Here is a 26,432-nt window from a genome sequence, read left to right as displayed (position 1 = left end):
AGCTACTAACATTCTTCTGAGAATACTAGTAATGAACACATAGAAGCTGGGGATGATATACAAGTCAAGTCTTTCCATTTCTGAGTGAGCTGGTGAAGGGGAAAGGTCAGGGAAAGTAAATACCGGCCCATGAGTAAAAATTTGTTTAGTAGGTTGAAGCAAGTGCCCTCTTCCCTGCTGAGGATGAGGTCCTTTCAAGTTTGAATTTCCTTTAGAAAAGGAAATTTTGTTCCCTGCTGGGCAGCATTCCTTGGGAGTAGATTTTCTGTAGCCTTTAGCTACAGTAAGCCCGGGAGGCTTTTGTTAAAGACCCCTGTTGTGCAGGGTGTGGTTGACTTGCCTTTAGTCTCTGAAGTCCGAAGCTGGAGACCCTCTCGAGAGTTTCAGGCCAGCCAGGGCTACATGGTGAGACTGTCTCAAAAATAAATTACTGTAAGGGTTCAAAAATCCCTGAAGGAAGACCCCAGACTTAGTATGCCAAAACAAAGATAGTTTATTCCTCAGAAACAAGGACCGTGCAGGGTCAACAATTGTTGAAATGGCAACCCCAAACAAAGGCACACAGGCTTTATAGGGAACCAGGGAACTCTCTAGGAGGATTAGGTAACCTAAAGTTTCATTGGTGGGTTCCAGGAGGTTCACAGAGGTCAGTGGTCTGCATTTCTATACCTTGAATGTTTAACCACATATGCCCATTCTGAGATGTTTCCTCATTTTTTTTTTGTGGTTATCTCCAAGCTGTTTTCTGGGAGGGTTTATTATTATTATTATTATTATTATTATTATTATTATTATTATTATTATTATATCTTGGTTTGGATTTTATGGTCTGTCTCGGAGTTGGTGACTTCCAGTTTTTTCTCAAAATCAGGCCTAGTCCTTAAATGGAGAGAAACATGGTCCTTCAGTGGAGACAAACAGGGATTTATGTTGTCCTTACGATGCAAAAAAAAAAAAAAAAAAAAAAAAAAAAAGCTGTGAGTTTTGGGGAATTATTTTACTACAGGTTTAGGGTAGTGGTTAATTGGGCACAGTGAGAGGCTAGCTTTGCTGGGGACTCGGAAGTAATTTGATGGCCAGAAAGGACATTCAAGTGTAGCCCTGAGCTTCCACACTAATGTCTCTGACTCCTGTGGTATTCACAGGTATCTGTGCTAAGTGCTATAGGGGTCCATGATTCATGGAAGAATGGCACCCCAGATTCAAGCAGTATGTAAATGAAGAGTGTTTTATTCTGCCGAAGTCCAGCGTGCTGCTGGGGTCTCCCATTACCAGAATAGAGAGACAACCAAGTGAACTTGTGGGCCCGATTTAAAGAACATTAGGGAATTCTGGGGTAGTTGACTTCTATGTTAATCTGTTGGGTCCACCTCTACAGACAGTCTATTACCCGGGTGTGGGGACTGGGAACTTGCCAGGGAGGTCTAAAAACTTACTGAGGAAGTAGCTGAGGAAGTCTGGAAACTGGCTTCTGACCCATTTGTCCTTGCCTCCGGCCAAGTTGCAGAACAGCTTCTGAGGCCTGGAATTGCTCAGTTCTTGGAAAGAGATTTCGGCCTCTTCTAACTCTTTTTGTTGATGTGCCTCAAGCATGGTTCTCTCTACATAGCTAAGGCCACAGTTCCTCCTCAGAGAAGGCTGATTCCCAAGTCAACAGATATTTGAAGTTTTGTACTCTTTGCTGTGGGACAAGTTTCAAGAAAAATATCTGCCCTACTCTGGAGAAGACAAGGCTGCTTCTGAGGGTTCTTGGTTTTATAGATTTAAAAAAAAAAGTCTTTTTTTTAAGGGAACCCAGGAATACTTGAAGACGATTTGGAGATTAGGGGTGGGGAAGAAAAGATAGGCAAGCCTGAAATTTCAGCTGCTGCCAACAGGAAAGAGATGGCTAAGAGAGGGAGAGTTAGGATCTCTGAATTGACATTTAGCAAGCATGGGTTCAGCAGTGAATGTTTGAGCACCTGTTTGGGAGGTGTGCGGTATGACATGGCTCTTCAGAGACAGAAACCATCAGGGCAAGAGGTTTAGGATTTTGGCTGGCTAATACCCAAGAAAAGGAGATAGAGGTCAAAAGGAGAAGATATGCTTTCTTAGGACACAGAAAATCAGGAAGGATTAGCTTTTAAGGAGGATTTTAAGTTACTACGTGGAAAGAAGGGATTCTAGCATACATATCTCATTCTTGGGATAGTTAAACGTCTTTTCATCTTAACATATCTTTAAGTAGAACAGCATTCCTGAGGGGCAGCTTCCTAGCCTGGTGACTATTTAGTTCTAGATAGTTCTATTTAGGCTAGCTTCTAAGACAGAGGCCTATACTATGCTTTTGTAATCTTACAGTATTTTTTTTTTTTTTTTGCCATCCCAGTAAAACTTTGCAAAAACAGGTAGTGGCCACATATGGTCACAGACTGGTTTGCTGACTTCCACTACACTGTGATCTGTCTACAAGGCCTTGGATTCTGTGATGAGAAGACTAAGAGATGGCAGGGACATGGGGCACTTGGAGAAGATGGTCCAAAGCCTCTTTTCCCAAGCAAACTGGGTCTAGCACTAGTTGAGGAAAGCTAGAGAAAGGTGTTGGGGAGGGTAGGGCATCCAAAGTCATGGTTCTTTCCCGGACTGCAGGCTTCCAGATCCAGGAAGCTCTTTGTTGGTGTTAGAGCATCGTGGAACATCTGTTTGAACAGTTCAGGACTAGTGATAGATGGCTCAGTAGTTAAGAGCACTTGTTCTTGCTGAGGGCTCAGGTTTGGCTCCTATTGTCACATGCAGGTCCACTACAGGCATCAGGCACACCTGCAGGGCATTTACAAGCAGGCCAATTTGCATGGTGGCACAGACCTTTAATTCTAGCACTTGGGAGGCAGAAGCAGGCAGAGCTCTGTGAGTCTGAGGCCAGCCTTATCTGCATATCAAGCTTCAGGCCATCCAAACCCACAGAATGCTGTATCAACAAAACAACCCCCCCCAAAACCTAAAAATACCCCAAATTTGGGCTGGAGAGATGGCTCCGTGGTTAAGAGCACTGACTGCACTTCCATAGGTCCTGAGTTACAACCATCTGTAATGAGATCTGATGCCCTCTTCTGGGCAATAAATAAATACATCTTAAAAATAAAACCCAAAATATCTCAAATTAAAAAAAAGATTGTATTACTTACAGGTCTAAGATTAGGATTATTAAACATAACTAGAAGATGCCCTGTGTTAGGACAGCCCCAAAATGGCACAGGATACATACTGAAGAAAGACTGCCAAGAAGACTGAGGTTAAGATAGTGCTAATACTGACACTCTGGGCTGATGCCAGAATAAATGTTAATACCTGAAGAGAAATGAAACTAGAATTTCCCTCTTCTTACTTCCTCAGCATCATGTGCACAAAGGGAGCTTGGTATTGCTACGATTAACAGGAGAGCTAGGTAGATGAGAATCCTAGAGATCCTCACACATACTTTTGAGGGATAAGATTTCATGCCACTTTGTATCCAACTTTCTTTGAAGTTCCACTCAAAGACAGACTGACAGAAAGCGTTGATATTGGTAGAGCCAAGTCAGAAACAAATTGAGACAAATTCTACCCCCCGCCCCCGCCTGCCTATTGAGGCCAGGCAGGCCTCAGATTTATGGTGACCCCCGACCCCTTTTACTCAGCTTCCTACTCTCAAATCACCATAGATACTGGAACTCCAGCCCAGGGCCTTGCACATGCAAGGAAGTGCTGTCCTACTGGGATGAACCTCCAGGCTTCTTCTTGCCAAAGTTGTCTTCCGTCTCTAGCATTCTCATGGGGTATTTGAAACACTTGGAAAACCTGTAGGGAGGGTAGCTTCAGGGTGGACACATGTCTAGTTAAGATCGATTCCTCTTAAGTTTGAGGACAAATCGAGGATTCCCATTTGAGCTAGGAGGGCTCTATTTATATGTCAAAGCGGAATTACTAGCTGGATGGGTGCCAGTCCTAGCTGAGAACTTTGAGAGATGGTTTTGAACTCTTGGTTTTTGCTTCTGAATAAAGCTTCATAAGAATGAAGTGGGTCAAGGGGTGTAAGCTACTTTAAACTACCTAGAACATTGCAAGAAATTAGTATATCACACCAACTACAAGGTTAATTACCTACAACAGCCCTGGCATGAGCTTCTGCTTAGGGAGGGGCCTTAAGAGACTAGTTGGTTATTGATGCAGTTCCAGATCTTGCCAGTAGATGGCACCAAAATCCCAGGACAGAAATTGATGTGCCTCCGGTGAGCTGGCTGGCTGGTGCTGGTGCTGAGTCTCTTTCAGGCTTGCTCTCCAAGGCTCTTTTTTCTTTCTTTCTTTCTTTCTTTTTTTTTTTCTGGCATTGAGCGAACGATACTGGGACATTTTATTATGGTGTGGGAGCAGCAGCATGGACATGACAAAGAGCTAGAGAGATGATGGCTCAGTATTAAGAGCATTTGTGCCCTTTCCAGGAACAGAGTTCAAGTTAGGCACCCATGTCAGATAACTCAATGGTCTGCTACTGCAGTTTCAGAGAACCTCATCTTGCTTCCTCAGACATCTACACACAATCACACAGAGACATAACATAAAAATCAAACCTCGGGCTGGAGAGATGGCTCAGAGGCTAAGAGCACTGACTGCTCTTCCAGAGGTTCTGAATTCAAGTCCCAGCAACCACATAGTGGCTCACAACCATCTGTAATGGGATTTGAAACTCTCTTCTGGTGCTTCTGAAGACAGCTATATTGTACTCATAAAATAAATAATTCTTTAAAAAATAAAATAAAACCTTAAAAAATAGATAGCAACACTCTGGCAAGGGAAGGGAATTAGAAACAAAGTCCATGATGAGGCGTAAGGATGAGTTAATAAAATGAAGATACAGATAGCGTAATTTGATCCATGTGGTAAGGTTTCTCACAGTTACACTCTTTTACCGAATCTCTCTTCTTTGTGTCTTATAGTCTGTCATTTACTACAGAGGCAGGATGTGTTTGAAGAGGGTGGGGAGGAAAACTTAAGCCTACAAGGCATGCAAATTTCCGGAGAGCATCAGCTGGGCTCCACTTCCTTCCACAGCAGCCTCCTGAATGCCCTCTTTACCTCCGTGTTCCTCAGGGTATAAATGAGAGGGTTGAGTGTGGGGGTGCCCACTGCATAGAAGAGACCAAAGAACTTGCCCCTCTCTCGGGAATAGGGATTTTTGGGCTGCAGGTAGACAGCGATGACCGAGCTGTAGAAGAGGGTGACCACAATGAGGTGGGAGGAGCACGTCCCAAAAGCTTTCCTGCGCCCCTTCGCAGAGCTCATCCTTAGCACCGCCCTGGCGATGGCACCATAAGAGACCAGGATGAGGCTCAGAGGCACAACCAAGATGAAGACGCTGGCAACGGCCATCTGGATCTCATTGTAGGTGGTGTCCCCACAGGACAGCCGAATCAGAGCAGGAACCTCACACACAAAGTCGTCAACCCGATGGTGGGGACAGAAAGGCAGGCGGAGAGTGGATGGTGTTTGAACCACTGACTCCACCAGGCCGATCGTCCAGGCCACAGCTGCCAGCTGCCGACACAGGCGGGGGTGGATGATGGTGGCATAGTGTAAGGGCTGGCAGACAGCCACATAGCGGTCAAAGGCCATCACTGTCAGGAGGATGCACTCTGTCGTCCCCAGAGATAAGAAGATGAAGAGCTGGACAAAGCATCCCAGGAAGCTGATGGTCTTTGTGGGGCCCCAGAGGTTGAACAGCATCTGGGGGACACAGGTTGTGGTGAAGCAGAGGTCCAAGAAGGAGAGGTTAGAGAGGAAGAAGTACATTGGAGAGTGGAGCCTGGGGTCCAGTGTGGACAGCAGGAGGATGAGTGTGTTTCCCAGGAGGGTGAGGAGGTAGGAACACAAGACAACCACGAAGAGAACCTTTTCCAGGTGTGGGTGCTCAGAGAAGCCCAGCAGGAGGAAGCCCACAGGGGAGCTCTGGTTGACCATGGTGTCATTGGAGGGATGAGATGGTCAGATTAGTGTGATACAAAGGGCCTTGTGAAAACTCACCCTGTGGACTTCTCAGGACACACAAGGTAGGCTGGTGTTTGTCAGGCTCCCTTCTCCTGGCCCATCATCTAAGGACTTTCCCCCATTGTTCCTCCCGGTCAGATAGAGTCCTGTAGCTGAGAGGAAACCAGGAATGTGTTGGAGAAGAGGCGTCCTCACATTGACTTCCTGGGCAAAGGAGGCAGATGTCAATAGCAGCAGAGCACTCTGCTTCCTGTGTACAATTTTTAGTGTGTCACTGTAGTGGCGCCCAACTCATTCATGCTTCGACTTCTGTTCTTACTGACTTCCTGTTTCTAACATGGTTGCTCTCTTGGCAGTTAACTCCCTCCTTTTCTCTGTCTCATTTCTGCATATCTTTGTATACTTCAGGTACCTTAGTTTCTTTGCCCCTTTCTCTCTTTGGAGCTTTTTCATTTGCTATAATGTCTTTCTGACTGTTTTTCTCCCCCCACCACCGTGTGTGTGTGTGTGTAGCCCTGGTTCTCCTGTAACTCACTCTGTAAACTGGGCTAACCTCATACTCAGAGCTCTTCTTGCCTCTGTCTTGAGTGCTGGGATTAAGGGTGTGTGCTACCATTGCCTGTCTTGTCTTTCTGGCATTTACTGGTCTGTACATTTATCTTTTTTTAAAGCTCTAAGATGTCAATATTGTGCTATTAACCAGGGCAGGGGTTGGTTATCTGAAGAGGTCAGTAATGGTTGGGTAACCATTCTCTCATTTTCCTATTAGCATTTTACACTGTGAAATTTTACAGTGTGAATTTTACATTTTTCCTTGGGCTAATTGTGATAGACAACTATCTGAATACCTGGTTTCCATAGTGTCCCTGTAGTGATCTCCCAATTTTATCAGTGGTTGAACTCTTTGAGGGCAAATAACATGTTTCAGGCTACCTATTCCATAGACACTAGGATCAAGATGCCAGAGATCATTTCCCTGGCCTGGTGTGGCTGACCATGGTCTGCTCCTGTCCAGAGCATGAATGAATGAACCCACGTGGCCACCTGATTTGATAGAGGGTTAGAAATTCACCCTGTTTAGGTCAGGCATTGGGCAATGTCTTCCATGGTAGCATTTAGAAGGTGGAGGACGGTGGCTTTGAGGACAGCATGGGCCCCAGAGTGAAACCTGATTTCAAAAGCAAAATAGGCTCAGCAGTTAAAGGTACTTGGTGCTCTTACTAAGAGCTGAGGTTAGTTCCCAACCCCCATGTCAAGCAGTTTACAATAGACTATGAATCCAGCTCCAGGGAATCAAATGCCCTCTACAAGCACAGGAACACACACACACACACACGCAAACACACATGCACACACAAACACACACTCTAAATGAAATCTCATTCTTTTTTTTTTTTTTTTTTTTTTTTTAAAGCAATCTTCTCCATTAGCAAAGAAACAAACAAAATCTCTAGTTTCATTTGCCTTCCAGCCCGAGGCTTGGTTGTTGAGTACACATCTGATATCTCACAGATGAGAAATATTTTACTTACTTTCAACCACAGAATATCCTCTTTGGACAGCAATAGTCTGTCGCCCAACTTTCAAAGGTGCCTAGCCCCGAACATGGACACCAAGAAGAAAACTGAACGTAAGATTGCTCATCTCTGAATGGGTGCTTAGATCTTTAGTATTCATAAGAATTGATAATGTTTACTCCTAGGCACGTTTTAAAGTACATGTATGTGTGGTGAGTTAGAGCCAGTACATAGCATCTCTTAGTAAATAAACACTAGCTAGCATCTTCCTTGTTAGGGATATTTGCTGTGTAAATCCAGCAAACACTATAAACTAAGGCTCTGAATCCCTCTAACAAAGCTGGCTATTAAACACCTGTCTATACAATTATCATTATCCTTCACAACGCTACATATCTGCTTCTGCTTAACATGAGAAGCCGAAGCAAAGAAAGTTGAAATTAATGAACTAAGGGGGTATATTTGTAAGCAATCAGAGTTGTAAAAACAGCTATAATCCACTGTCTTTTCTATAGCGCAACTGAGGTCAAGGTAGGGCAGATCCATCTCTTCCATCCATGTTTTTACAAACAGCCTTTCCCCCTCAGTACATGGAGAAGTTAGCATCTGTTAGTGGTCCTGGTGGTGGAAAACCTGACATGGTATTTGGTGGAGAGAGGATCCCACAATTCCTGTCCTATGGAGAAGCAGCTCATTAATTCAGCTGAGACCCAAGGGTTCCACAGCCCATAGACAATTAATTAGCTTGTAATTAGAGTAGAGGGGCATGGGACTCTGAAGGAAACATGCCAGCAATAGTCCCCACTGGAGTAGGTCAATAGTTCACCTACTCCCTATCTCTCAATAGGATAGTATTTGGAATAGCCAGGCTCACATTTCTTCTTTACTCAGCATCCAAGCATCTTCTTGGTTCTTTCATATACCCCCATAGGACTATACCATTAGCATCTCCCAAATTCTTCCCTTTCTGCTTAAGTCCTCTGAGGTACTCCATATTGTAATAATACGTGATGATCAGATCCAAAATTTGTAGGTGACTTGGGATATTTGTCTACCCCTCATCTGATGAATCATAATGGGAACATAGGTTCCACAAGCCCAGTTCAAATGAAGGTGGATGCCTCAGGGCCATGGTTGTATCTGGACCTCATTTTTGAATTCTATGTAATTTGAGTGCATACATTATAGTTGGCAGAGTCCCCACGGTGGTATGTTGGGTGACAGCCATAGCAGTGGTAAAGACTCAAACCTACACTCTCTCCACGGAGGCAGGAGAACAGTGTTATAATCCAGAAGATTATCACAGTGTAAAATGTCAAGCAGGATGCTAAGGATGGTTGACCCTCATTACTTCAGCCATGTATTAACTATTCTAACCATCCCCAAACCCTGAGGTAAATTAGAGATGATGGAATCACATAAAGGAAACTAAGGAATAGCCACATCTGTAGTGGTGATGCCTGGGTTTCCCGAGCCTCAGTCTCCATCACCTTTCTGTGTTACAATCTCGCATGTACTGAATAGATTCTTTTCAAGCGCTTTCATGAAAAAGGACCATGTTTTTGGATGAACAGTTTGGATGAACAGTTGTGTATGTAAGTCCACACAACAGTTTTGCTTCTAGTTTCTGTCAGAATTCTTTCCTTCAGGCAAACAAACCTGTGATAGTGCATGTACTGATTTCTTAACTTAATCTTCTTCCCTCAATCTGTCCTTCTGTCTGTCCTTCTCTTTCTTTTCTGCTCTCCTTCACTTCCTGGTTTATACAGACAGAGTCTCCTTATGTATCCAAGGATGACCTGAAAATTTCAAGTCTTTCTAATGTGGGTATTAAAGGCATGCACAGAATACTTGTCTGTAGTGTAGACTGGCCGTTTTTAAACTATCAATATGGTGGGGCTACGGTGGAGCACATCTTTAACCCTAGCATTTAGGCAGATGCAGGTGAATCTCTGTGAGTTCAAGGTCAGACAAGTCTACTTAGGAAGTTCCATGAAAGCCAAGGCTATGTAGTGGGACCTTGTCTCAAAAAACCAACCAACCAACTAACCAACCAATAAATAAATAAACAGAGTTGGAAAGAAATGCACAGTCATACACTGTTGTCACTGCATGATATAATATTTTATCATCTAGAATTCATGGATATGAATAGTCAAACAGCTGGGAAATTATAAATTTATTATGTTTGTCTTAATATAATTTATTTCAATCTGAGTTTGTATAAATTAACTTTTTAATGCCATGTGAATACATTTACAATAATAGTTCTCTTCTTTTAAATAGTTGAAAAGGATTTTTATTTGTGTGTATGTTGTGCAAGGAGGGCACCCACAGAAGCCAGAAGAGGGTTTAGGGTCTCCGGGGAATGGAGTTAGAGGAGGTTGTAAGCTGCCTGATGTGTGTGTTGGAAACAGAACTTGAATCCTCTGGATGAGCAGGAAGTATTTTTAGCTGCTGAGCCATTTCCCCAGACTCTTGTAACAATTCTCTTTCTCCTCCAGGAGAGAGGAATGATTGTGATGGTCTCAGGGAAAACATCATGAGGCATAAGCATAAGTGAGGACATAAAGGAACATCACAACAATATAAACATAACATGATTTATATGACGAAGAGAGTATCAGTTGTAGTGTATGATAGTAATATCATATTGACCATCTGTGAAAGGAAAAAGTTGGTCCAACTTGTGAACTTGATTATGATCATGTTCTGAATACTCTGAATGCATCTTTTCCAGAATATGAAAAAGAAGGTAGCACTTGCTAATCTAAATATTGCTTGAAATAAAGTTCTAGAAATATGTTTAGAAATATTGATGAGGATTCACATGAAATATTTGAAAATATAGGGAGTTAGAGAGATCGTTCGGAAGTTAGGCATGCTTATTGGCTTATTGATCTGGCAGAGCACCAAGAATCAGTTTGCAGCCCATACACCACAGCTCACAACTGCCTGTAACTCCAATTTCATATCATCTAAAGTTTTCTTCTGACCTCTGAGGACTCCTGCACAGACATATAGACAATATACATCCAAGTTCTTTCTCATATAAATCAAATACATTCTAAAATGTTAAAAAGACAAATTCATAGAACATATGTTTTGAAAAGATTCTCTACACACATGCAGACACATGCATGCATGCACACACATGATCACACCTACATGACAAGACCTGATCACATAAAACTAGTAACAACATTTTTTAAAATTCAGAAACTAGTTTTCAACGACCCATTAATCAAAAATAGTTGAAAAGCTCCTTTAATGCTAGAACGACATTTCAGCCTATTCATTGATTTAACATGAATCAAAATACATGGAGCACAAAGTCATTACCTAAATTTGATTTTAAATAAACACTGCCTAAAATACACAGTATTACTAAAAAGGTTTTCAAACATTGTACTCCAATTTTTAAAAATGAAATTAGAAATAATATTCCAAGACCAAAGATCCACCGAGAAACAGAATATTTCAGAATATTTCCTTCATGGTGAAATACCTGAAAATGTTATACAAAGTATTTTGTATCAGGACCTTCATTGTTGGTTTGCAAAATTTGCCATATGGAGTATTTTCATAGGAGTTTAAAAGTATTGGCTACTACTGACAATTGTCTAATTTAATCTTTAATTATGGCTAAGTTTAACAACTATTTTATAGAACTACAGAAAACTCAACCATCAGTTTCATTGAGATTGTATTGATTAAGGTTGTATTGATTGAGACTGTATTGACTAAGCAGAGTCATCCAGGAGGGTAAGTGTACTGGGAGCATTAGTGTAGTAGCCTAGAGAGTGGGAGATAAAACACATAAAGATACAGGGCTCCTCACAGGTTTGAAGTTGTTAGACATCTGGAGTCTGGACCATTGAATGACATCTCTCCAAAGTAAGGACAAATTCTATGTTCACATTTAACACCACTGGTAGTAAACCACTAATGCTTTTGATACAGGGGAAGCAAATTTCAGTGACCTATTTTTTCCCCCAGAACCACTTACTGGTGAGTGACTTGACCACAGAGTTGGAAAGGGCCTTGTACCAGAGCACCGCAGCTCTTCATGAGACCCACCAGACTCTAGAGTATGAAACATCAATGGTGGGAAGGAATTCTTAGCCTCTAGAGTTCTTGGTTAAGGTAATCTTACAGTTGCAAAAAAAATATATTCAATAGGAAATATTCCAGGCCTGCTCTTCTCTATAGAGACTATGTCTTATTAGAGACAAAGCTCTTAACTGTGGAATATCTAATATCTTCAAGGCTAGAAATGCTTACCGTTGATAGGGTTTTGTCAAACCAATGGAGTGATTAAGCCACATGGTTACAACATCCTTCACTATGGTGTGCTAGTTCTACATCTTGGTGTAACATAAGCAGAACCAAGTCAAAGCAAGACCATAACTAGATCCCCATTCTTGCCCTTGGATGTATCAGTCATTCACATTCCAGTGTCTCCCCAGTTTTGTCAAAAGTCTCAGCGTGTCTGCCAATCCTGGCTTTGAACTTACAGCAATCCTTCTGCTGTGAGTCTTTCTCTCTTAGGTATTTTTGGATTCCCCATCCTTCCCCAGCAGCCTCCAGAGTGCCCTCTTTACCTCCTTGTTCCTCAGGGTATAAATGAGAGGGTTGAGCGTGGGGGTGCCCACTGCATAGAAGAGACCCAAAAACTTGCCCCTCTCCTGGGCATAGGGATTTTTGGGCTGCAGGTAGACAGCAATGACCGAGCTGTAGAAGAGGGTGACCACAATGAGGTGGGAGGAACAGGTCCCCAGAGCCTTTTTCAATGCTTCAGCGGAGTTTATCCTCAGCACCGCCCTGGCGATGGCACCATAAGAGACCAGGATGAGGCTCAGAGGCACAACCACAAGAATGACACTGGACACAGCCAACTGAATCTCATTAAAAGTGGTGTCCCCACAAGAGAGTCGAATTAGGGACGGGACTTCACACAAAAAGTCATCTATCTGCCTATGGGGACAGAAGGGCAGGCGGAGAGTGGGAGGTGTCTGCACTATGGATTGAAGCAGCCCCATCATCCAGGACACAGCTGCCAGCTGCCGACACAGGCGGGGGTGGATGATGGTGGCATAGTGTAAGGGCTGGCAGACAGCCACATAGCGGTCAAAGGCCATCACTGTCAGGAGGATGCACTCTGTCGTCCCCAGAGATAAGAAGATGAAGAGCTGGACAGAGCATCCCAGGAAGCTGATGGTCTTTGTGGGGCCCCAGAGGTTGAACAGCATCTGGGGGACACAGGTTGTGGTGAAGCAGAGGTCCAAGAAGGAGAGGTTAGAGAGGAAGAAGTACATTGGAGAGTGGAGCCTGGGGTCCAGTGTGGACAGCAGGAGGATGAGTGTGTTTCCCAGGAGGGTGAGGAGGTAGGAACACAAGACGACCACGAAGAGAACCTTTTCCAGGTGTGGGTGCTCAGAGAAGCCCAGCAGGAGGAAGCCCACAGGGGAGCTCTGGTTGACCATGGTCCCTTTCTGCTATGGATCCAGCTGGAAGCGTTGTCCCATCATCACCATCCTAATGTTTCCCAAAATTCTGCTGTTGGGACACTTCTGCCTCTGGTTCTTCCTGAGCCCATCACTCAGCAGCTCCTTGTTTTCTCCCATTTTTTCTGGTCTCCTCTTACTGCTCCCGTTAAATGTCTAGAGGTCCCAGGGAAACCAGGAACAGGTGGATTCTATACATGAGCCTCCGATTTCTTGGTTGAGGGAAAAAGAGGCTAATTAAAAACATGGACTCACTCATTAATTTTTATTATCACAACAAACATTTGCTAAGCATATGTTATGATCTGAACACTGGCCTACTGTTGAAGTTGTCCCTTCTGGGTGGTAAGAATAATAATGAATTTTGTGGCTGATTATGATGATAAATATTAGTTGGATTCATCTTACTTCCTGATAGCATTTGCAGAAGTTTAGATGAGAGATTGAAACTAGGTCTGTCTTAATCAGGGTTTCTATTCCTGCACAAACATCATGACCAAGAATCAAGTTGGGGAGGAAAGGGTTTATTCAGCTTACACTTCCATATCGCTGTTCATCACCAGAGGAAGTCAGAACTGGAACCCAAGCAGGTCAGGAAGCAGGAGCTGATGCAGGGGCCATGGAGAGATGTTGCTTACTGGCTTGCTTCCCATGGCTTGCTCAGCCTGCTTTCTTATAGAACCCAGGTCTACCAGCCCAGGGATGGCACCACCCAAAATGGGCTGGGCCCACTCCCCTTGATCACTAGTTGAGAAAATGCCTGAGAGCTGGATCTCATGGAGGCCTTTCTTCAACTGAGGCTCCTTTCTCTGTGATAACTCCAGCTTGTGTCAAGTTAACATAGACCCAGCCAGTACAAGTTCCATAGATGAGATATTTCCCCTTAATGAATGCCACACTCTCCAGTGAGCTCAATTAGGACACTTGCTTGAAAACAAAGCTAATGGGTTGGACAGATGGCTCAGTGGTTAAGAGTGCTGGCTATTTTTTCAGGGGACCTGAGTTTGATTCCCAGCACTCACATGGGGGCTCACAGTAACTCCAGTTCTGTGTAATTACAAATCTTTCAGGTGTGTAAATCCTACACAGATATACACAGAGGCAAGCTGCCCATACATATAAAACAGAATTAAATCAAAACAATCTTTATGGCTCTTCAAATTGGAACAAATACTTTCCCCTCTAAGAGAAAACCCTTTTTCGTTATATATATGTGGATATATTTTAAGAAAAAAGTGTTAGGCTTACAGTGATCATCATCTGATATCATAATTACATAATTCCTTAAGCACATAGAATCCTAGGGCTGGAGAGAGAACTAAGTGGTTAAGAGTACAAAGTATTCTCAAGAAAAATTTAAGATCAGTTGCCAGCAAATGTGTTGGCCAGCTCACAACTAACTACTTGTACTTCCTGTTCCAGGGGAACAGATTCCTTGGTCACCTGTACACGTGTGTGCATATTCACAACCACACACATCATTGAAAGCAATAAAAATACTGTTCAAAATTTAAAAAGAAAAAAAGAAGAAGATACAGTCTGGGCATTGGACTGTCTTAGACTGGAGGACTTGTGAGTTTGAGACAGCCTGGGCTTCAGAGTGAGGCCTTGCAAAAAAATGAGCAAACCCCATGCATCTTGCTAGTGAAAGTCTGAAGTAGGTTAATTTAATTATTTTCTTTCCATATAAGGCAAATTTTTGTTGCAGGATATTTGAAGTTCCTTCTTTTCTCCCTCCCTTCCTCCCTCTCTCCCTTCATTCCTCTCTTTCCACACCCTTTTTCCCACCTTTCTTCTTTCAAAGCCAGGGTATAGTTACATTACAGAGACCAAAAAAACTACATGCAGGACTGGCTATGTAGTCCTGGATGGATTTGAACTTAAGATCCCCCTGTCTCAGCACCATAATGTTGAAATATGAGACATCCCTTTTGCATAATTATTCGTTAATATGATTCAGATACATTTTCAAATACTTTACTTTGAAGTAAGTTTATATATTCATGAAAGCTACCAGAGTGGTTTGAAAAGTGCCTATGTAACCTTTTAAAAGATTCACCATTTAAAAGATATATTCACATATTCTCCAAGTATCAGTTTTATTCTGAGTCACTGGGAGCAAGTTACTTGCATCAAGGTCCTGCAACAGTGTGGCCTCTGAAACAAATCATACAGAAAATGAATTCCAAGGACATATTATTGAAACAGTGCCTCATGAACACCCCACATTCCAAGGCTGTCTATTGTTCCAGTACTTTTAGAAGTGTCTTTGTGAGGACTGTGATGAAACAGATGACCACAAGCAACTTGGGGAGAAAAGTGTTTTCACTTTAGCTTATGGCTCCCAGGTTGTTCTTCATCACTGAGGGAAGTCAGGGTGGGAACTGAAGAAGAGACCGTGGAGGAATTCCACTTAATTGGCTTGCTTTCCATGGCTTGTTCTACCTGCTTTCTTGTACAACCCAGAACCACCTACCCAGGGGTGGTACCACTCACAGTAGGGTATACCTTTCCCTAATTAATCAAGAAAATGCTTTAGAGACTTCATTATAGGCAAGATAATAGTGATTTTTTTTTCATTTCAGGTTCCTCTTCCTAGATAACTCTAGGATGTGTTAAGTTGACAAAAAACAAAAACCCCAACCCCAACAACAACAACCCTGACCAGGCTAATAGGGTTTTTTTTCTTCTTCCCCCTCCCCACAGTATCAAGTCAATATTCACATACCACACTTAGCTCCATTTATAGCAGCCCATAGTAAGTCACTAAGTTAAGGGGTTAAGAAAATATTGGACAATGTCAACAGACCATGTATAAGAATAGGCAGGAAAGGTGAGCAGTCTCTTATCTTTGAAAAACCCAAACATCGTCAGAAGAACCCAGAACTGAAAGCCATAGTGTAAAGTTACTGAGTGGGGGAGAGACGGGTGGAGAGAACAGTATTGTACCTTGCAGGAGGGGATGCTACTGTTGTAAAAGAGGGGATCTGGGGGCACTGAAGCTTGCCTTGGAGGTGGCAGGCAGTGACAGCCATTGTGACAGTTGAGAGACAGGGTGGGGCCTGCAGAGGATTTGTATCCTCTGAGTTCTTGGAAGTCCTGTGCCATCTGCAGAAGGGATGGGTAAGCTGAGTATCTCTTCAGGCCCCCTCTTGCATGTTTGGAAGATCTGTAGCATCTTTCCTACTTCAGCTTAACTCTGAGTCTCCTGCCTTCTGCCCTTCCTCCTATTTTTCTCTCTCTGAGGGAAGACCCCTTCCCAACTTTTAAGTGCTTTATAGTTAATAAATAATCTCTGCAAAAGGCTTAGAAGGCATTTGCATGCCTCTCCTGGTCACACTCACTTCCTACCCTGTAAGAGGCAATCGCTCTTATTTAGATTACTTATATTAAGTTCTCCTGTGCTATCTTTAGTATGTCCTGTGTTACTAGAAAGCTCTTCAAGGGATTTTTAGCTATGAACTCTAAAGTATCTTTCCCATGTCCCCAGCTCTCTACTGTCCTGGTCACTTTAAGCGAATTATTTTCCAGCTCCTCCATGTCCTCATCATGCTTTGACTGTCTTCCTGTTGTTTTGTGCTCAAAACTTCCCCCTCCTCCTTTGCCCTGATCCAATTCTGAGCCACCAAACCCCAAATATTACTTGACAGTCTTCTAGTTATTTCCATTTTCATGGATACATTCTCGGCCTGTCTGTCTGTCTGCCTTTTTTTTTTTTTTTTTTTTTTTTTTTAAAGCCAGGTTTTCTCTGTGTGGTCCTGGCTGTTCTGGAACTTTCTTTGTAGACTAAGCTAACAGAGATCTACTTGTCTTTGCTTCCCAAGTGCTGGGATTAAAGGCATGTGTCACCATGGCCTGGCTGTTCCTCTTCTTCACTGATCACCAAAGACCTGGGCATGCACTAGGAGGGTTAGATGGTTTGCCATACCTGTTCTTATTGGTGTCCACATCACAACTGTAACCATCTGCTGAGAACTTTCCATACATCTGTCTCCATGCTACATTTCTAGACTATTCCTCAGCATTATTCTCTTATTACAGAGGCACAGTACAAGAATATGGAAACATCTCACCCAACATTACACAGCCAACAAGCCCAGGCCTGGATTCTGAGCTTCGTTTGACTTCCTATGTGGTATTCACACACTCTGCATCCATTATGTAACCCAGGCACAATGACTGTACTCTGCCTTTGTTTGCGGATGAATGGAGACACAGATGGGTTAAATTATTTGTTCAGGATAATACAGTGTGTGCCAGACATGGCCCCACACTTTAAGACATGTAGGATTTTGCTGGACTACAGAAGAAAAACTCCAGGACTTACTGTGGTCATATCAGAGTCTTCTCATTCCTTGGCAGGGGAGGTTTCCCCATGATGAGGAGCTTCTGGCCTGAATGGAGCCTGAACTTGATCTTCGCAGCATGAAAAGTGAGAGCACATCGATGGCTTGTGCCCCTTTGACAGCACTGGTGTTAGCTCAGCATATTGTGGATGGGAATGCCATCCTGAAGTCCCCAGAGCACTCTGTGTCAGTAGCATTGTCTGGATATGACCACTGAGCTTTTCTCTTTGATCTTAGGTAAAGCCACATACACATTCAGGCAAAAATAATTCCTCGGGAGAATGCAATATTGCTGAGATTTGTACCACAAGGAACTGCTTTCAGCATCCGGCACTCACTGCATCTTACCACCATTATTCTGCCAAACTCGAAACATTATCTTCCCTTTCTCTGGCATTGGAGATAGAAAAGGGAAATCCCTGTAGCCCCATCCCCATAGGGACATGTTTATTAGCTCTCCTAGGAATTGGGTGCCTTTGCCCACTGATGATTAATTAACCACTATTGGTAATGATGGTTCAGATCGAATCGACAACAACATTCCATTAGAATATCCTGTGGTGATCAGATCACCTCTGCTCCTCAGTGTCACTAGAGGGAACCATGACATTCTCTTATCTAAGCTGTCCTCTTGATTTCTCTCAAGCCTTGACGCACCCCTCTCAATACATGAATTTAATGTCTTATCTCTTTGTTTAAATTGAGGTGCAGGTTACATAAATCAAGTATTTAGGTTTTGAAAATGTTTTTATTGTCCTGCATTAGTACATTGAGTTCTATTATCACATGTTCACACACACACAATGTATTTTTATTATATTTACCTTCTATTATCTTCTCTTGTTCCACTCATTCCCCTCTGTCAAGTCATTATGTTTCTTAAAACTTAGAACTGTTCTAACAAAGCAATATTTAATTTATTTTCTTCTTCTATGTCTTTAAAAATTTTTGATGTAATTTGTTTTTTAAAAAATTATTTATTTTAAGTATAGGAGTATAGTGTAGCTGTCTTCAGACACACCAGAAGAGAGCATTGGATTCCATTACAGATGGTTGTGAGCCACCATGTGGTTGCAGGAAATTGAATTTAGGACGTCTGCAAGAGCAGTCAGTGCTCTTAACCACTGAGCCATCTCTCTAGCCTTCTTCTACATTTTTTTTTTTTACTCTGTAGACCATGCTGGCCTTGAACCTGGTGATCTGAGTGCTGGGATTAAAGCTTTGAGTTACCATAACTGGCTTTATTATCTGGAACAAAGGAAGGTGCTAGAGGCTGTGGCCAAGCAATGTGAACATTGGGGGCTAGATGAGTATGGGCTCGAGATGACAAACTGTGCATGTGTGCTATACTCAGGGTTCTTCCTCCAGCCAGGGATGACTCTCAGACAATCAGCCTTTGTGGAATGTGAGCTTGCTTTGTTTTGTTGGGCCCAACCCCAATGGAGGAGCTAGAGAAAGGACTGAAGGAGCTGAAACGGTCTGCAACCCCATGGGAAGAACAACAATATCAACAAACCACTCCCCCCAGTGTTTTCAGGAACTAAAACACCAACCAATGTGTACACATGGAGAGACCCATGGTTCTAGCTGCATATGTAGCAGAAGATGGCATTGTCCGACATCAATGGGAGGAGAGGTCTTTGGTCCAGTGAAGGCTCATTTTCCCAGTGTAGGAGAATGTCAAGGTGATGAGGTGGGAGTGGGTGGTTGGTAGTGAGAGTATCTTCATGGAAGAAAGGGGATAGAGGCAGGGGGGTGATAGATGAAGGGAAAAGGGATAATAGTTAAAATGTAAATACATAGAATATCCAATAAAAATGATAACAAAAAAGATAGGGAAGGACAACAGAAAGCCCACATACAAATGAGTGCTGATCAACTCTCTACTCAATGATAATTTGTTCAGGGATGAGATAAAGACATTAAAGGCTTTTTAGAATTTAATAAAAATAATGACACCACATACCCAAACTTATGGGACATAATGAAAGCAGTGCTAAGAGGAAAACTCAGCTCTGGTGCCTCCATAAATTAATTGGAGAGATCATACACTAGCACCTTACCAGCACATTTGAAAGTTCTAGAACAAAAAGAAGCAAATACATCCAAGAAGAGTAGAAGGCAGAAAACAACCAAACTCTGGGCTGATATCAACTAAGTAGAAACAAAGAAAACTATACAAAGAATCAACAAAATCAGGAACTGGTTTTTTGAGAAAATCAACATGATAGATAAGCCCCTAGCCAGACTAACCAGAGGGCACAGAGACAGTATTTAAATGAATAAAATCAGAAATGCAAAGGGATACATAACAACAGAAACAGAGGAAATTCAAAAAAGTCATCAGATTCTACTACAAAAGCCTTTTCTCAACAAAACTGAAAAATCTAGATGAAATGGAGGATTTTCTAGACAGGTATCAGACACCAAAATTAAACCAGGATCAGACAAACCATCTAAACAGTCCCATAAATCCTAAGGAAATAGAAGCAATCATCAAAAGTCTTCCAATTGAGAAAAGCCCAGGTTCAGCTGGTTTTAGTGCAGAATTCTATCAGACCTTCAAAGAAGACCTAATGCCAATACTTCTCAAACTGTTTTACAAAATAGAAACAGAAAGAACACTACCAAATTTGGTCTATGAGGCCACTGTTACACTGGAACCTAAACCACACATACCTTACAATGAAAGAGAACTTCAAACCAGTTTTCCTCATGAACATCGATGCAAACATACTGAAAAAAATTTTTGCAAACTGAATCCAAGAACACATCAAAACGATCATTCACCATGATCAAGTAGGCTTCCAGGCATGCAGGGAGGGTTTTCACACAGAAATCCACCAACACAATCCACTATATAAACAAACTCAAAGAAATAAAGCACATGATCATCTCATTAGATGTTGAAAAAGCCTTTGACAAATACAACACCCCTTCATGTTCAAAGTAATGGAGAGATAAGGAATTCAAGGCACATACCTAAACATAGTAAAAGCAATATACATCAGACCAATATCCAACATCAAACTAAATGGAGAGAAACTTGAAGCAATCTCACTAAAATCAGAGACAAGACAAGGCTGCTCACTCTCCCCTATCTATTCAATATAGTACTCGAATTTCTAGCCAGAGCAATTTGGCAACAAAATGAGATCAAAAGAATATAAATTGGAAAAGAGAAAGTCAAAATATCACTATTTGCAGATGATATAATCGTATATATAAGTGACCTCCCCAAAATCCACCAGAGAACTCCTACAGCTGATAAACACTTCAGAAAAGTTCCTGGATATAAAATTAACTGAAACAAATCAGTAGCCTTCCTCTGCTCAAAGGATAAACAGGCTGAGAAAGAAATTAGAGAATTGACACGCTTCACAATAGTCACATATAATATAAAATATCTTGGTGTGACTCTCACCAAGCAATGGAAAGATTTATGACAAGAACTTCAAGTCTCTGAAGAAATTGAAGAAGACTTATGAAGCTGGAAAGAGCTTCAATGCTCAAGGATTGGCAGCATTAACATAGTAAAAATGGCCATCTTACCACAGCAATCTACAAATTCAATGCAACCTCCATCAACATTCCAACTTCATTTTTCACAGAGATAAAAATAGCAATTCTAAATTCATCTGGAATAACAAAACCACAGGATAGTGCAAACTATTTTCAACAATAAAAACTTCTGGGGAATCACTATTCCTGAAATCAAGCTGTACTTCAGAGCAATTGTGAGAAAAACTGCATGGTACTGGTACAGAGACAGGTAGGTAGATCAATGGAATAGAATTGAAGACACAGAAATAAATCCACACACCTATGGTTCCTTGATCTTTGACAAAGGAGCCCCGCCCCCCCCCCCAAAAAAAAAAAAAAAAAAAAACAAAACCATCCACTGGAAAAAAGATAGCATTTTTGATAAATGGTGCTAGTTCAACTGGCAGTCAGCATGTAGAAGAAGGCAAGTTGATCCATTCTTATCTTCTTGTACAAAACTCAAGACAAAGAGGATCAAGGACCTCCTCATAAAACCAGATACAATGAATGTAATAGAAAAGAAAGTGGGAAAGACCCTTGAACACATTGGCACAGGAGAAATTTTTCTGAACAGAACACCAATGGCTCATGCTCTAAGATCAACAACTGGCAAGTGGGACCTCATAAAATTGAAAAGCTTTTGTAAGGCAAAGGACACTATCAATAGGACAAAAAGTCAACCCACAGATTGGGAAAAAGTTCTTTGCCAACCCTACATCCACTAGAGAGCTAATGTCCAAAATATACAAAGAACTCAAGAAGTAAGACTCCAGAGAACCCTATTAAAAATGAGGTACAGAGCTAAACAGAATTCTCAACTGAGGATTCTCAAGTGGTGAGAAACACTTAAATGTTCAACGTCCTTAGTCACCAGGGAAATGCAAATCAAAACCATCCTGGGCTTCTGCCTCACACCAGTCAGAATGGCTAAGATCAAAAACACAGGTGACAGTAGATGAAGGTGAGGGTGTGGAGAAAGAGCAATACTATTCCATTGCTGGTGGGACTGCAAGCTGGTAAAATCATTTTGGAAATCAATGGTGGTTGATTTTGGTGGTTCCTGAGAAAACTGGAAATAATAGCCAGAATCTGTCATCAATTCAGATGCCCCTCAACAGAAGAATGGATATGAAAAACATGGTACATTTTCACAATGGAGTACTACTCAACTATCAAAACCAATGACTTCATGAAATTCTTAGGCAAATTGATGGATAAAATAAAATATCACCCTGAGTGATGTAATCCAGACCAAAAAAAAAAAAAAAGCATGCACTGATAGATAGATTTTAGCCCCAAAGCTCAGAATCCCCATGATTCAACCCACAAATTATATGGAGTTTAAGAAAGAAGGCCAAAGTGTAGTTGCTTTAATCCTACATAGAATGTGGAACAAAACAATCATAGGAGGTAGAGTGAGGGACATGGGAGTGAGAGAGGAATGGGGAGGGGCGAAGGGGGCAGGGCCTGGTACTGAAAGGGACAGTACAGATGTACAGTGGTTCAGGAAATTGAATAGAAACACATAGCAGTGGGACGTGGGGAACTGGTCATAGGAACCAAAAAGTCCCCGAATCCAGGAAAGCAAGAGGCTCCCAGGACCCAAAGGTGATGACTTTAGTCAACATACCCAACAAATGGGAGATACAACCTGTAGAGGCCACCTCCAGTAGATAGATATGGTCCCCTGTTAAGGGATGACACTACCCATGCATCTCAAAACTTTTAACTGAGAAATATGCTTGTCCAATGGAAAGTGGAACAGAGACTGAAGGAAAGGCCAACTAGTGACCGTCTCAGCAGGCACCAAGCCCCAACACTACTGCTGATGCCAAGAAGAACTTGCTGACAGGAGCCTGGCATGGCTGTTCCCTGAGAAGTTTTACCAGCACCTGGACAATACAGATGTAGATACTCATAGCCAACTGTCGGACTGAGCCCTGGGACCCTAATGGAACAGTTAAGGGAAGGACTGAAGGAGCTAAAGGGGATTGCAACCCCATAAGAAGGACAATATCAACTAACTGGACCACCCAGAGCTCCAAGGGACTAAACCACCAACCAAAGAGTACATGTGGAGGAGCCAGGGCTCCAGATATCCATGTAGCAGAGGATGGCATTGTCTGACATCAGTGGGAGGGGAGGACCTTGGTCCTGTGGAGATTTGATGCCCCAGAGTATGGGGATACTAGAGTGGTGAGGTGGGAGTGGGTGAATAGGTGGAGGAGCACCTTCATAGAGGCAAAGGGGAGGAAGGAGAGGGGGGATGGGATGAGGGGCTTGAGGAGGGGTAAGCAGGAAGAGGGATATCATTTGAAATGTAAATGAATAAAATGATTAATACACAAACAACTTATAAGTCTTATACTTACAACACCCAATCCCATCCAATACCATTATTTAAGAGAGCTATTAAAAGCACGAGTATGCCACATACAGCCATTAAATAACCCATGAGACCAGATGTAACCACACATTTACTAAAATCAGCCTGATTAGTTTTGGTAATAAACCACAGTTTATTTGTAAAATACATGTGTCATATATAAGGTGTACTACAGAACATGTATTTTGTTTTAGAAGCACTAAAAGACAAAATGGTAAAAAAAAAATAAAAACAAAAACCAAACCAAAACAAAAAACAAACCCACAATCATTTATGCTACACCAGCCCAGGATGGTGTCATGTAAAGACACTTAGAGGCCAACCATGTGGGAACCAGCCTTTCTGCAAAAATTTAAATGTAATGTTCCACCATTCTCAGAGATCATCAGACCTGGATCTCAGCTGAGGAGCTCACAGCATTTTAATATCTTCCTTTTGTTCTTTCCATAATATATTTTTATTCACAGCACCCCACAGTCACATCCCACTTGCTATTCTCTTCCCAGCCTCCTTCCCTTACAAATTCACTTCCCTTCTACTCAGAGACAGGTAGATAGATAGATGGATGATATATATAGAGAAATGATAGATGTTGGGATTCTGTAAACCCCACCCCACAGTTACCTGGCAACAGCCAGGTATGCTCCGCTCCAGTTACATGGCACTATAAAGGGGGATGCTTGCCCCCTCCTCTCTCTCTTGTCCTCTTGCTCTCTCTTGTTCTCTTGCTCTCCCCCTTGCTTCTCCTCTCCCCATTCCCTTCCTCCCCCCTTTACCTGCTCATAGCCAGCCTCTGCTTCTCTACTTTTCTTCCCTCTTCCCACTCTCTGTCCCCACTGCCCTCTTAACTCCCCTCCCCATGCCCTGAATAAATTATTCTGTACTAAACTGTCATGTGGCTGGTCCCTCAGGGGGAAGGAATTCCCAAAATGGATCCCCCAGAGGCATCCCCCTTACCCCCATGCTTCGCCACACCTCCATGGAGCAACTCCCCCCACACTCTTTTCATCTTTTTCCTAACAATAGACAGGTATAGATAATTACATGGATGATAGAAAAGTATATTATAGATAGATTGATGGATAGATAATATGACAATGTCAGTGACTTTAGAAGTCACTAGATTCTCACTTTCTCTCACATTGTGAGAGGATCAAAGAGCATCTTCAAAACCTCAGATTTGTTGAAACCCAAGCCTTTGCTTGCATGGCACATGCAGATGTGTGCCTCCCCTACACAGATAGAACAGCTGGGGAGAGAAGACATATCTGGACATGCCCATGAAAGAGTTTGAGAAGGTATAGAAAGGACAATGAAAATACAACAGAAGCCAGAGGAAGTATCAAGAGTAGATAATGTTTGAACTTCAAGTCAGTAAAGGAAATGCACATTTCTCTCTCCCTCTCTCCCACCTCATAGTCACACTCAAGTGTGACTCAGGTGTGTGGTCTTGGGGGCTGAACATTTTAATTTTTTTTTCCAAAAATATATTTTAAGTTGAAATAGAATGTATCACTTTTCCCTTCCTTTACTTTTCTCCCTCCAATCCCTCCCTAGTGCCCTCCTTCCAACATGTCTTCTTTTCAAGCCCATAGCTTCTTTAATTATTATTATTATTACTACATATATTCACAATTATAAAACTTAGCATACATATTATGAAACTTATAAATTCAGAAAGCACACAAATATTTTGCCCTCAGCTTTCCCCAGAATCTGCATCCTTCCCCAGCAGCCTCCAGAGTGCCCTCTTTACCTCCTTGTTCCTCAGGGTGTATACAAGAGGGTTGAGTGTGGGGGTGCCCACTGCATAGAAGAGACCAAAGAACTTGCCCCTCTCCTGGGCATAGGGATTTTTGGGCTGCAGGTAGACAGCGATGACCGAGCTGTAGAAGAGGGTGACCACAATGAGGTGGGAAGAGCAGGTCCCAAAAGCTTTCCTGCGCCCTTTTGCAGAGCTTATCCTCAGCACTGCCCTGGCTATGGCACCATAAGAGATAAGGATGAGGCTCAGAGGTACAAGCAGGAAGATTACACCTGCAACAGCCAACTGAATCTCATTAAAAGTGGTGTCCCCACAAGAGAGTCGAATTAGAGACGGGACTTCACACACGAAGTCGTCTATCTGCCTATGGGGACAGAAGGGTAGTTTGAGGGTGGGTGGTATCTGAACTATGGATTGGGCCAAACCTATGGCCCAGGCCACAGCTGCCAATTGCTGACATAGACGTGGGTGGATGATGGTGGCATAGTGTAAGGGCTGGCAGACAGCCACATAGCGGTCAAAGGCCATCACTGTCAGGAGGATGCACTCTGTTGTTCCTAGGAGCATGAAGATGAAGAGCTGAACAGAGCATCCCAGGAAGCTGATGGTCTTTGTGGGGCCCCAGAGGTTGAACAGCATCTGGGGGACACAGGTTGTGGTGAAGCAGAGGTCCAAGAAGGAGAGGTTAGAGAGGAAGAAGTACATTGGAGAGTGGAGCCTGGGGTCCAGTGTGGACAGCAGGAGGATGAGTGTGTTTCCCAGGAGGGTGAGGAGGTAGGAACACAAGACAACCACGAAGAGAACCTTTTCCAGGTGTGGGTGCTCAGAGAAGCCCAGCAGGAGGAAGCCCACAGGGGAGCTCTGGTTGACCATGGTGTCATTGGAGGGATGAGACGGTCAGATTAGTATGATACAAAGGGGCTGGTGAAAATTCCCTTTGTGTATATCTCAGGACATTGTCTGGCCATGCTAGGTGGACATTTTTCTACTTCTGCTCTTACAAGGTCCACTTCAAGGCCCATCACCAAGCAGGTTCCTGCCTTCACCCGTCTCTCTTGGTCAAACATTGTCTAGTGGCCATGAGGAAATCAATGTGGTGAAGGGTTCTCATACTGGTGCCTCTTCCTGGTTAAGGATGGAGAATGCTGATTTCAGATGGATGAATCAACCCTTTCACTGTTTCAGTGGAAATGTTGGGTTCCTTATGTTTTCAGTGTTTTCCTGGTTTTCCTCAGTACTGTCTCATGCCTATTATCTCTTAGAAGAAATAGTTAAATAATTGTGTTTTAGGTCTGAGGATATACCTTTGAGGAAGAAAACCCTTAAACATGATAGTTTAGATATGTACTTTACCAAAACAAACAGAAA

General features: G+C 42.6%; 3 protein-coding genes across 3 annotated transcripts; all 3 read right to left on the bottom strand.

Moving 5' to 3' along the window:
* Positions 1-5,040: 5,040 nt before the first annotated feature.
* LOC308436717 (olfactory receptor 2H2) lies at positions 5,041-5,973 on the bottom strand (the record flags this gene model as incomplete). The annotated part of the gene is made up of 1 exon (XM_080937705.1): positions 5,041-5,973. One exon carries the CDS (start codon positions 5,971-5,973, stop codon positions 5,041-5,043), a length of 933 nt encoding a protein of 310 aa, XP_080793831.1.
* A 6,091-nt stretch (positions 5,974-12,064) lies between these two features.
* LOC308436930 (olfactory receptor 2H1) lies at positions 12,065-13,003 on the bottom strand (the record flags this gene model as incomplete). The annotated part of the gene is made up of 1 exon (XM_080937939.1): positions 12,065-13,003. One exon carries the CDS (start codon positions 13,001-13,003, stop codon positions 12,065-12,067), a length of 939 nt encoding a protein of 312 aa, XP_080794065.1.
* An 11,995-nt stretch (positions 13,004-24,998) lies between these two features.
* On the bottom strand, positions 24,999-25,937 carry LOC308436932 (olfactory receptor 2H1-like; the record flags this gene model as incomplete). Its single annotated transcript, XM_080937941.1, has 1 exon — positions 24,999-25,937. One exon carries the CDS (start codon positions 25,935-25,937, stop codon positions 24,999-25,001), a length of 939 nt encoding a protein of 312 aa, XP_080794067.1.
* Between the last annotated feature and the right edge of the window lie 495 nt (positions 25,938-26,432).

The sequence above is a fragment of the Micromys minutus genome, assembly GCF_963924665.1.
Source record: "Micromys minutus genome assembly, chromosome: 25".
In the NCBI taxonomy this organism is placed as follows: Eukaryota; Metazoa; Chordata; class Mammalia; order Rodentia; family Muridae; genus Micromys; species Micromys minutus.
The sequence above is the reverse complement of the archived record's forward strand: the minus strand, read 5'-3'. Positions and strand labels throughout refer to the sequence as shown.